Here is a 12,235-nt window from a genome sequence, read left to right on the forward strand (position 1 = left end):
TTGGGGAGCAGGGAAAGAGGACAGGGACTGCACACCAAGCACCAGAAACACAGGATATTATGTGATTACACAAGGGAAGGACTAGGGCCAGGGCGTGGGGAATTCTGTCCTTGTAGCTCCTCAGGGCCGGTCAGGAGAAGGGGTCTTCCCTTTTCATGGCTGGGCTCACAGGCTGGTGGAAGGGAAGCTTGCACTCAATTCTGTCTGTTCAGAGGAGCCTAGAGCTGCCACCAAAGCAAGTGTGCTCCGGGAGCTGTGCAGGCAGATGCTGACCGACCCTTGCTAAGAGTATGAGACCGGGCATCACACAGTGTGAACTGAAAATTGAACTAGGTGGCTCAGTGAGTCAACAGGGATGACCCGCAAGGAGAAAATCTTCCCGCGTGGTCATGAGGATGCGTTCCAGACAGGCGAGGCGGGGCATAACGAGCTCTGGGTGTTTTGGACCATTCCATAAGGCCAGAACCAGCAGGTTCAGAGGAAGAGTGGACCTGTAGGAAGGGATCCAGCTAGGTGTGTGGAGGACCTCATCCTGAGAACAGTGGAGAATCACAGGTGGAAGTAAGATACCAGATGAGTTCTAGAGGGATCACTCTGGCTAAACACTGGGGAATGTATGGGAGTAGAAAGACTGGAAGCAATAAGGAGCTGTTGTGATGGGTCGGGGCCGAGAAGGCCCGGCCTGAAATGCGGTGGTCCCAGGGGAGAGGAGGCAGACGTGGGCTCTGGGCAGAAGGAGGGGGACCGGGGGCTGCACACCAGCATGGGCACAGCCCGCCATCTGGCTCAGCCGCCTTTCCCATCAGGGGAAATCCCCAGGAGGTGCAATTTCCTAGTTCATTGGCATATAACATTATTTTTGCACGAGGTTTACAGCAGTGTTCTACTGAGACCTGAAGCTCTGTTTTGTTGCGAGAGCACTTGAGCTTCTGTTGTGGAGAAATGGAAGAGTGATCTGCCACCGACCGGCAGTGAGGCCCAGGTTTCATTCACACCTGCCTGGTAAACGTCAAGGCACTTGCATTAATACTGTCTCAGCTGGTGACAGTAAAGATTCAGAACTTTTGAGGCTTCATAGGAAATAAGAAACCACAACTGTGCACTCTGCAACCACATGAAACCTGTCTGTGGGCCTAGTAACTCGGTCAGCTCCTCTGGCTGAGCCTTCCCCACCCCTCCTTGCAGAGCAGCCCTGATTTGAGCTGCCAGGGCCCAAAACCGCAGCGGGAGTGGAAAGAAGTTCTTTCAGGGAGTGGGCCTCCCCCTGCCAGCCTGCCTGACTCTTAAGGGGGAGGCTACCCTAACAGAAGACCCTTCAGGTTGAAGTTACGTTGGAAACCACACTTGAACTTCACTGAAGAGATGGAATCAAATTTGAGAAAAATGCAAAGAGCAAAAAGAACTCAGAGCAAGACATGGCCTTTTCTTTGACCAAGGCTCCTGTGTTCTGAGGGGAGAGCATCTGAGTTTGAACCCCAGGTCTCCCACTTCCCACCCATGTGGCCTGGAGCACAGCCGCAGTCCCCCAATCCCTGCCCCCCCATCATAGACTGGGGTCATCACTTGCACCTCCGAGAGCCCCCATTCATCAAACCTACATCCACATAGCAAATATTCATGAGTGCTTGCTGCGAGCAGGCCTGTTGAGATGCAGCCCATCCCTGTGGGCACCTCCTGGGCTCATTGCCTGTGGGAGAGCCATATCTGTGTCTCTGGTCACTCCTTGGGTCTCCTGGGAACCCCGGTCTCTCTGTATAAGAACTGTACTCCCAGCCCACATCAGGTGGGCCGGCAAGGTCTGGAGAGAGTCCCTGGGGCCACCCCTTGTGGCAGGAGGACACAGGGAAATTTGCTCTTCTGTCTTTCCTGAAACCATGATTCAGGCTGTGACAAGCAAGGTTTCCATGGGTGGCCTTGTGTGGTTCCAGCTTTCAGCCTGGCTGACCTGAGGAAGAAATTCCAAGCCGCCGTGCACTGCGTCCCGGAAACACAGGCAGCAGGTCCGAACGGGGACTTTAGTCAGGGCCAGTTTGGGACACATGGCAGTAAATTTCTTGATGGAGCTTTTGAACTCCTTCCTGTAGAATCACTGAAATGAGGTCACCTCAGGGCTCTAGCTGCTTCTTTACTTATCCTGTGTTTCCAGCACTTACTCTTCTCAGAAAAGTAAAGAAAGTAAGCAACAGCCAGCAAGAGAAATCTCCCAGGAGAGCAGCTGAGGCTTGGCAAGGCACTATTCTCTTCGTAGGGTGGTGGCTGAATCACACCCAGGGCTGTTGCCAGCCGCCTGTGGGAACCCTGGCTCTGGTCCCCAGGCTCTGCCTCTGGAGGGACAGGGGAGGAGGGAGGGACCCCATCCACGGAAACAGAATTCAGTGTCTCCCATGGCGGCCACATCTCCATGTCTGAGGTTCCAGATCAGAAAACAGCACCCAAGTTTTCCACCTCCTGTCCCTGATTCCAGTTTCAGAAACAACCACACGTCACCTGGTGGGACTGCGGGCATCAGGGGATGAGAGACCCTGGAAACAAGCGGCACCGTGGTGTGGCCCGGCACTGCGCCCTTTGTTTGATTCCCGCCTCAGCTGCCAGGGCCGGGCTGAACACACAGCTGCAGAATCAGCCACTCCCGCCCTGTTTTTATTTTTAATTGTTGAGCTTTGTCCATGTTTAGCTGCATAAACCACCTCAATTTATTTTGTTGGGTTTTTTTAAATGAACTCAGGTATAAAGCCAAAATAAATCATCTAAATCAAACAATCAAAAAGTTGCACTGGAGTAACCAAGTCAGGCCAAATGTGATGTAAGTCTATGACCACCACGGGTGGGTCACAGAGCTACTCTGCACATGAACTTGGAAACTGAATAAAGTACAGAAGCTCTAGAGAAGTGAAGCAAACCAAAGGTGAAGTCATTAACAGCTAGATCCCTTCTTCTGTGAGCCACGGGCCTTTGATGAGACAGCACTCTGCTCCGAACAGATGAGCACCTGCCCGAACCCGGGGGTCCCGGAGCCCCCCGAGCCAGCATTTCCAGGCAGGGTGGCCGGGGGCACTGCTGCTTGGCTGCTGCCAGAGCAGCTTCTCCACCAGGCTGAGAAACATTTTTTCTAGTCAGTCAGACTAGAACTATGTCAAAATGCACCTTATTCCTGGCAGTCATGGAGACATTATGCCCAAGGGTTTAGCTAATAGAAAGCAAAGAGTAAACTTTTCCTTAACATGACATGTTTATCAGCACATCTGAATATAACCGAGGGGGGGGGGGGGAAACGTGGATCTTTTCTGCTGAAGAGGAGACTTTCCTGCAGTTAGCATGACCCAGAAATCACCCCTGCCAGCTTCACCTCACCCATCACATTGCCGCCTTTCCTGACGGGTGCTTCTCTTCTAGATTCTGTTTGGGTCAGAGAGGGTGGGAGGTGACTGCCCAAGCACAGACAGGCCTGGCCAGGCGCCGTGTGAATTAGATTGAGCACATTTCCAAGGGCTCCTGGAGAAGCAGGGCAGGCAGCCACCAGCACCACCCTGGGCAGAAGTAACTGCTCTTAGAAATATCCTAATTTGTCTGTATGCAGAGCAGATAGGTTTGCACTGCCGTCACATGATTGTGTAAAGCTGCCGGGCCCGTTCTTGGGCAGCTAGATTGATCAGCAAGTACTGGGGCAGGCTAACCTCTTGTTTCTGTTTTTCGGTCTTTCTTAGCGATCAGTAGACACATAACATCACACCACAAAATGCGAAAACACATGAAATAGCTCTGCTCAGCCAGGCTTTTCTTGTTCATTGTTTCTGTTAGCAGAATGTAAGTCCAGTAGAAAGAATAAGCACAATACTTCTCAGCCTGCATGCCCAGTGTCAGTTCAGCTACTGTTTCTCACCCATCGTAGAGCTTCGTCTCAATTACAATTGTAAAATCAGGACGAGCCCATTAATAAAACACTTCTGAATGAGCTTTGTGTCCAGCGCACTTCCTTGGGTGTTAACCCTCTCGAGGTCCGTGCAAGGGAGGCGGTGCTCCCACGTGGAGGCGGGAGGGGGAGGTTTAGTGAGCTGAGTCAGGTAACGTGCCCTGGTCCCTCTGCCCCACGTGCCCAGCCCTGCCCACCGCACCACTGTGCCCACTCGGGTGGCAGGCCCCAGGGTGCCCTGTTCTCACTATTCAATGGGAAATCCTGATTTGCTCTCCGGTAGCATTGGTTTGCTTGGCCAGGAGTTACATGCAAACAATAGAAATGTCTGCTCGTTTCTCTCTGGCCCTCCTTCCTGTGGTCAGCTGCGCTCCCCCCCACGCCCCAGTGGGTCTGGGCCACCCTCCCACCTCCGGCCCCAAGTCGGCCAGCTGGCTGGAATGCCAGCATCGGCATTTGAAGACTTTGTCGAGTGAAGGGTTAAATATGTTGACATAAGCCTGGCCCTCACAAAAGAAGCAGCATTTACACCCTGTACATTTATGGAAATACTTGCAGAAGGAAAACAACCACAATATTGTGCGTGTTTTTAGGAAGAGAATAGCCAGAGTGTCTTTAATTCACTGTTTACCCGTGAGAATTACTCCCAGGAGTAATCCTGCAATAAAATCTTCTTGGTCTATGAGAATAGGAAGAAATTGAATCAAAAGACTCTATTTCCACTTGTATTTATTCAGTCTGGGAAATTCAGTGGGCCGGAGCATTACTATCAGCAGGGGATTCCTTGCTCCTAGCGTTAAATTACTGTCATAATCGCTCAATTATTTCTTCCTTGTACTGTTTAAAATAAAAATCCATCACATTCTATGTTTTTTTTCTAGCATTTATTAGGTTGAGTGTTTAGGAAAATCAATTATAGTCAGTCAGGCATGAATTGATGAATGTTCTTGTAATAATTGTCAGTTGTTAAACTGAATGTACTTTCTCTTCTCACCCTTTTCATTTCCTTCAGAGGGCAGAGGTGGCCCAGAGAGAGGCAGAGACCTTAAGGGAGCAGCTCTCATCAGCCAACCACTCTCTCCAGCTGGCCTCGCAGATCCAGAAGGCGCCGGACGTGGTGGGTAGCGGGGCCCTATGGGAACTGTCTGCCTGGCATCTGTAGCTCCACGTTGCAGCTGTTTTCTCCTTTCACTTTTTAACATCCCTCTCTGGAATATTTTAAGCAGTACTGCTGTCCCTGTGGGGAATGCTTTTAACAATTTGGGGATGGAACTTGGTAGAGTCACAGGGAGAGTTTCCCTGCTTATGTGTCGATGCTCTGTGGTCAGTGCGACTCCCGCCCAGTGTGGAGGTAGAGACAGATCCATCCCCAAAGGGGACGTCTTCCTGGCTAGGCCTGTGGGGTAGCAGCTGGCAGCTGGGTGGGATCTGAAACTGGAGCTTCACCAGAATTACACGGGAAAATTGGAGGTGTGGTCTTCTCCCGAATGTGTCTTTCCAGAGTGAGAAGAACTTTGTGCTGAGCTTGGAAGGCCAAAGAGGTAATAAGGTAACATTCCCCTCCGAGTCTGTGTAATCGCCAGAGTCTTGCCTGAAGTGTAGGCATTCTGGAGCCATATGTTCCAGCCCTTTGGCCTCTTGGCTTTTCTGATATTAATTAAAGTTGCTCTTAGTTGGAACTTTCCAGCTTGACCGAGGCAGTTTAGAACTATCGGATTCCAGACTCTTTCCTTCCATGCTGTGCAGTTGTATGGAGCAGCATATAGTTAACACCCAGGTATTGGAACCACACCCCTGGACTCAGACCCCTGCTCTGCGGTTGTCAGCTCTGACTTTGGGCGATTCACTTAATCTCCCCGAGTCTCGGTTTCATCATCCATTAAATGGGTTTTTACAAGGGCTTCAGAAATCTGAGCACAGCACTTAGAGTAAGACCTGACACATGATAAGCCCTCAGGAAACCTTAGCAATTACTCTTATTGTGGTTGGCATCATCATCCCTGGTTCAGGAGCCCTGGTTTGAAAGCTAAGCTCCATTTTACACTTGTTTTACACATCAGGGCAGCAAAACTTCTAGCCTCAGCTTTCTTGCGTGTAGCATGAGGAGTAAGTGATCCTGAGGTCCCTTCAGCTCTGACAGCCAGTGGTGATGAGTGAATTGCACGCAGAGGTACTTGTGTGTTTGTTACATATCAAGAGTCACAGAGCTCTTACCGTGTGCCAGGGCCCATAGTGGACACTGGGAGGGCAAGGGGAAGGAGCCAGGCCCTTCTCGGAGAGCGCGCTTTCAGACCAGGGACGCTCGCTGCTGTTGTCTGTTCACGTGTCGGTTTGGCAGCTGTTGTTCCACCTCACCTATCCAGCGGGCCTTGTTACTCCCTTGTACGATGAAGAAGCAGGAGCTCCACGAGTTCAAACCCCTTGCTCCAGAGCACCTGCTCAGTCCCATGGCCAAGCCAGGACTCGACTAGAGGCCCTCTGCCCCCTTACAGTAGGAATTGAATCTAAATTATTCCTCAGGAATGAATCTAAAGCAAATTTTTGGTGCCCGGACCCCTTTTAACAATGTTTTTTTTCTTTACCCCTTTGTAACAATGTTTTCTTTCTTTATGTTAACATTAAGTAAAAGATGATTTAAGTATCTTGGGATATGGAGCAAAGTTTTCCAATTTAAGAACCATTGCATCCCTCATATTTCAAGCATGCTGGTTTTCCTTTTACCTGGAATGGCCCCTTGGCTCTGTGCAGCGTCCCCCCTCCCAGCACACCTGCACTAGACCCAGCGTCTCGGCAGGAGGAGGCCCTGGAGGACAGAGGGGGAGTACGGCTTCTCCTGGCCTTTGTAGTGGATGCTGGTCCTCTGGAGAAAGTCATCCATCCTCATATGTCCACACAGGGCTCCTGAACTAAATGCTTCAATTGAAAGGATTTCTGGCACCATCCCGGACTGTGGCAACCAAAACATTTCAGAAAGAAATGAATGTTTTTGCAGGTAGAGTAAGTTGTGGATCCTAGGGGTGCTTAAACACTTCATCATCGGCTAAGTGCAGTGTTTACATGGCACAGGTTCCGCCTTCCAGGAGCGGCCCTGCCAGCGGCCCTCAGGGATGCGTTCCCACAGTCCGTCAGCTCCAGCCAGCCAGGGAGCAAGCGCAGGAAACTGGGCCAGCAGGAGAATGGCTGTTGGGCTTGGCTGGCAGCACTCAAAAGAAAAACAGTAAACTCCATAGATCTGGCAAAGGCCAAAACCGATCTGCTGGGTGTCTTACGGGAATCGCAGGTTTTGGAAGGCGAGCTGCCCCTCAGAGAGTGCCTGCTGTGCGTGAGGGCTGGGCTGGGGCTTTACAGTGTTCCTTCGTTTCTGCCTCATGACACCGTGGTCATTAGAGGCAGGGTTTAGTATCCTCATTTTACAGAGAAGGGAAGTGAGGGGCCCAGAGGAGTTAAAGAATTTGTCAAAGCTAGAAAATGATCAGGCTGGCATTTGTCCTAAGTTTGTCCTATTCCAAAGTCCACTTTTCTCCCTACATCCAGTCATCCCGCCTCCGTGTGCATTAGATGAAACAGGGTACGTGCAGGTCCCTCATCAGGTATTATTACAAGTATCATTAGTTCGGCCTCCGGTGTACCACACCAGGCCACCTTCTTGAACCAAAACAAGCAGTGGCATTTGAAAAAGATACCTGTCTGCCTCTCAGGTGAGCCTGTCAGGTGCATACACCACATAGATCCTGCCTACTTCGGCCGCTAGGAGTTGGCAGGAGTAGAGGTGGCTGTGAGGGAGGGGAGTTAAGCTGAGGTTCTCACTACCGCGTGCTTCCCCTGCTGGAGGAAGTAAAACTAAGATCAGCCTTGACTTCACGTGTCTGTCTCACAGGCTGGGGTCCTGGGCACACCATCATTTCACAATTAGGCTTTCCTCACAGAGTCTCGATCCTGCATCTCATTCATATTTAATGTGAAAATGGCTGCAGGATAAAAGAGATGATTATCTGGCTTATGTCAGCCTGGATGTTCTAATCTCAGTAGGAGGACTCACTAGACAGTTATACAATCGGGATGTTTCACGCGAGCAGGTTGGGGGAGAGGGGCGGCGAATGGGTTCAAAGGGACAGAACTTAATGGATGACTACTCAGTAACTTCCGCTTTTACGTCCACCTTTCCCTTTGGAAACACCCCCACCACTGTCATCTTCACAAGCCCTTCCTTTTTTTTTTAATACAATGTTTTTAGACCCAACAAAGCATTTCCAGGTTTCCTCTCCCGGCTCCCAGGCCATCAGAGCCCCAGCCCCCGCGAGGACTGCAGGGCGTCCTCACAGGCCTTGGGGCCTGGAGACTCCGGACCTCGTTCTGGTGCCCCCGGGGGGCTCTTCCACACTGTTCACATGTGAAAAGAAACCAGCCCCTCTCTTTAGGGGCTATAGTCAGAGCCAGGGCCCTGACCCCGAACGCCATCAAAATCACCAGGGAGCCCTGACCCTCTGAACTATGGTTTCCAGGGTGGGGCCCGGGACCCACATGTTCTAAAGCCCCCAGGTGATTCAGGTGCAGCTGAGTGGAGGCCTGGGTGGACCAGAGGGCGCTCACTGTCCTGACCCTCTGTAAATCCATGGCTGCTTCGCCTCTCAGGTAATTATCTCAACAGCACCTCCTCCGGACAGCGACCTCCCCTCCTCCGTAAAGGCCGCCCCTCCTCTCGCACCTGTTCACCCCGTCATACAACCTCCTCTCTGGCTGTGCCCTCAGACAGAAGCCCCAGGCCACCCCCCAGGCACAGGTCTCCCCCTCTCCTGCAGCCTGTCAGTCATTCCCGGGGCCCCTGCTCATTTCTCCCCCAGTTTCCCCGTGTGTCTTCACGGCGGGACGAGGGTGCCTTCCTGTGTGAGAGGGGAGTGAGCCGCATTTGGGCTTAGAGTGGGGTGATCTTTTCTATCTCACTTCCAAGGCCTTACTACCTTGGGGTGTGCTATCTCATTTAGTTTATGCAGAACACAGATGATTTTTGCCACATTATAAGTGAAGAATCTGTGGTCCAGTTTCCTGAGTTAGTTGATGTGCCCAAGGTCCCTTGGTCAATGTGTGGCCAGGCCACAGTGGGCCTCAGCAGTGGAGCCAGCGGCCCTCTGGGACTGCCTGCCCCTGGGTTCTCATCCTGGGCCCACAGCACTGGAAGCTGCAGCTTTTGCAGATACAGGATGGGGCTAAAGTAGGTTTACAGTTCTTCACATGGCAAATACTACAATGATTAATAAATAATAATACAAGACTAAGCTCTGTTTCACATACGACCATAAACCACTTTTGCCCTGCCCTGTGGTATTTGAGCCACTTGTCCCTGATAACAGTAACTTGTACTTGCCTGTTTAAAAACCCAGATCAGCCCTGACTGGTGTGGCTCAGTGGACTGAGTGTGGGCCTGCGAACCAAAGGGTCGCCAGTTCGATCCCCAGTCAGGGCACATGCCTGGGATGCAGGCCAAGTCCCCAGTTTGGGGCACACGAGAGGCAACCACACACTGATGTTTCTCTCTCTCTTTCTCCTTCTCTTCCCTTCTCTCTAAAAATAAGTAAATAAAATCTTTTTTTAAAGCAAAACAAAACAAAAAACCCAGATCGCCTTTTGGCTTGTTTTACAGACTCTTTCCCTAAGAGCACTTGGGCTTGTTTTACAGACTCTTTCCCTAAGAGCACTTGAAACCATTTGTGTGGCTTGCATCTCTCAGGTTGGAAACTTAATAAACAAGTTAAATTAGATAACACGGCTCCTCCTATGTCCACCGTAAGACCACCTTCCCTGAATACCACTGCCTCTGAGTCTCCATGTCTCTGCAGCTCAAGTGCAGGCACCTCTGGCCACCCTTCTGAGCGCTCACCATCAGTCCCCAACATGCCTCTTCTTTCATGAGCTGGCCTCTCATCATCGCTGCCTCCTTGTGCCCTGCTCCCTGCCCTTTCTAGCTGCTGTGTCCACCTGTGGAATTGGAGCCCCTCTTCCTCTGGACGAGAGACCCAGCAGCCTTTTCCCGCTGTACCCGTGCCTCCTCCTCAGGGGGCACCTCCTCCTGCTTCTCTCACTGTTGTCTCAGGCACTAGCCCCCTGGCGCTGCTGGAGGACGTGTCTTGGGCCCCCTGACCTTGACCCACCCAGTGTTCTCTAAGGCGGTGCCTCTCATTCTCTCCATGGGAAAGGACAGTCTTGTTGTGATTTTTAAACTTCCAATCAGTCATATACTAATGGTTTTATAAAAGACAGTAAAAATGTCACGTCAATGTGAATTGCTGTAAGCATTTCTAAACACTCTCAGTTTCTGTCCTTGTCTGTGCAATGGCAACGGTGGTGAGTTGGCACCTGTCCTTGGAGCGCGCTCTCACCCAAACTGGTCTGGACAGCGTGTGCCTTTTAAATAAGCTGGCAGGAAGGTGCTCAGGGGAGCCCAGGGCCATGTGCAGATCTTCCAGAAGGCAGGAAGAATGAAAATCTCCTTTTATGATATTACACAAATCAAGGAAACAGAAAGGAGTCACTTCTTTGCACGTAGAGGCCTTAGTTCCCTAGGAGGGAGATGTGAAAAATGATCTGTCTGAGCGACTGACGGCCCCAAATGTGAGGAAGCCTGTGACAGGAACATCGTGCATGGAGGGGCATGGCTGCCTCGGCCACCTGGGGCTGTAGCTCGCATCGTCCATGCTGGTGCGGGTACGACCAAGACGGGAATCGAGTGACTGCGAGGCTGGTGGCACTGCGGCTGCAGTGTGAGCCACCCCAGGGTCTGTCATCAGAGACACCTGTGCAGTTCCATCTCCCCGGTCCCGTCAGTCACACCCAAACACGCACCCGCCCCAGAGAAAAGTTTTCAGAATTTTTTCAGGAGCCGTTACTACTTTCAGAACCTGAAAAAAAGTACAACTTTACCCCTGATGTGTGGCTCGGTGGGGTGGGCGTTGTCCCACAAACTGAAAGATCACTGGTTCAATTCCCAGTCAGGGCACATGCCTGGGTTTTGGCCAGGTCCCCAGTGGGGGCCACATGAGAGGCAACCACACACTGATGTTTCTCTCCCTCTTTCTCCCTCCCTCCCCCTCTCTCTAAAAGTAAATAAATAAAATCTTCTTTTTAGATGCTACTTTAATCTTTGGGAAGTAGAATTACAGATGTAACTTTTTCTTTTTTTTTTAATACCCTTTCCCTGTTTTGCCTATTTTCCACTATGAACAAATTAGGGAAGGGGATAAGTTTTTTAAAAGTATCAGTCAGTATATGAATTTCTAAGCAGAGGGACTCCAAATGTGCATCTTCCACATCTTTTAACTCTTTTTTAAATGCTGACTCTGAAAATCAATTTGTCAGATAACATAGCACCTAAGTAGTTTAGTGATGAACCGAAAGGACATTAAATCCCATCTGGTGGGAAAAGACTGGAACACTTTGGAACCTTCCAGAGCCTTCCCGTTGGCTGGTCCCCTGGCTGAGGCACTCATCCCCCAGCCACCAGCCGGGCCCTTTCTGTCGCCTCCCTCAGATCTCTGCTCGGATATCACCGTCTCATGAGGCTTTTCCTGACCATCTTATTAAAAACCCTAGTCGCCTCTCAAGTCCGACCCCATGACCCCTTCTTGCTTCAGCTTTTCTCTGGTGCTTATCACCACCCAACACACTTTACGCTGCTAATAAATGCAGTAGTGCATCTCACCCACCCACCCATCCCACTGACCTGAAGCCCTGTGAAGAAAGGGACTTCCACCCTTTTGTCCCCTGCTGTGTGCCCGGTACTCATAAATGCTTGTTGAATGGACAGATCATGGTGGCGGCTCACTGCCGGTGGAATGGTGGTGTGGGGAGGGCAGTCAGCTGGTCCCATCCAAGCAGAGGCAGGAAGTAATGTCTGACCGTGAGCTCACCGTCACATCCTCCCATCTGCTGGTTTGGGCCACGGTTGACCACACACCTAACCCTGAGCACCTGCCTGAAGCTGGTGCAGTTTTGTCATTTCCTTTCTCCTTCCTAGGAGCAGGCCATAGAGGTGCTGACCCGCTCCAGCCTGGAAGTTGAGTTGGCCGCCAAAGAGCGGGAAATCGCCCAGCTGGTGGAGGACGTGCAGAGACTCCAGGCCAGCCTCACCAAGCTGCGGGAGAACTCAGCCAGCCAGATTTCCCAGCTCGAGCAGCAGCTGAGTGCCAAGAACAGCACACTCAAAGTAAGGGCACCCTGGGGGCCAGTGGGCAAGGGAGGGTGGATGTACACACGCACACCCTTTGTCTTCCTCCGCATGCGGCCCCGGAGGGAGCCCGGGTTCTGCACGGCGGTCTGGCTCCCCACTGACGC

At 51.4% G+C, this 12,235-nt stretch overlaps 1 protein-coding gene across 1 annotated transcript in view; it reads left to right on the forward strand.

The window, feature by feature from the left end:
- Nucleotides 1-12,235, forward strand: part of LOC114496469 (homeobox protein cut-like 1) — a 345,941-nt gene that overhangs the window by 265,048 nt on the left and 68,658 nt on the right. Inside the window, 2 exon segments of the mRNA XM_028511916.2 lie at nucleotides 4,923-5,027; nucleotides 11,919-12,107. Coding sequence (XP_028367717.1) covers nucleotides 4,923-5,027; nucleotides 11,919-12,107 — 294 coding nt within the window.

The sequence above is a fragment of the Phyllostomus discolor genome, chromosome 3 (genome assembly GCF_004126475.2).
Source record: "Phyllostomus discolor isolate MPI-MPIP mPhyDis1 chromosome 3, mPhyDis1.pri.v3, whole genome shotgun sequence".
NCBI classification, from domain to species: domain Eukaryota; kingdom Metazoa; phylum Chordata; class Mammalia; order Chiroptera; family Phyllostomidae; genus Phyllostomus; species Phyllostomus discolor.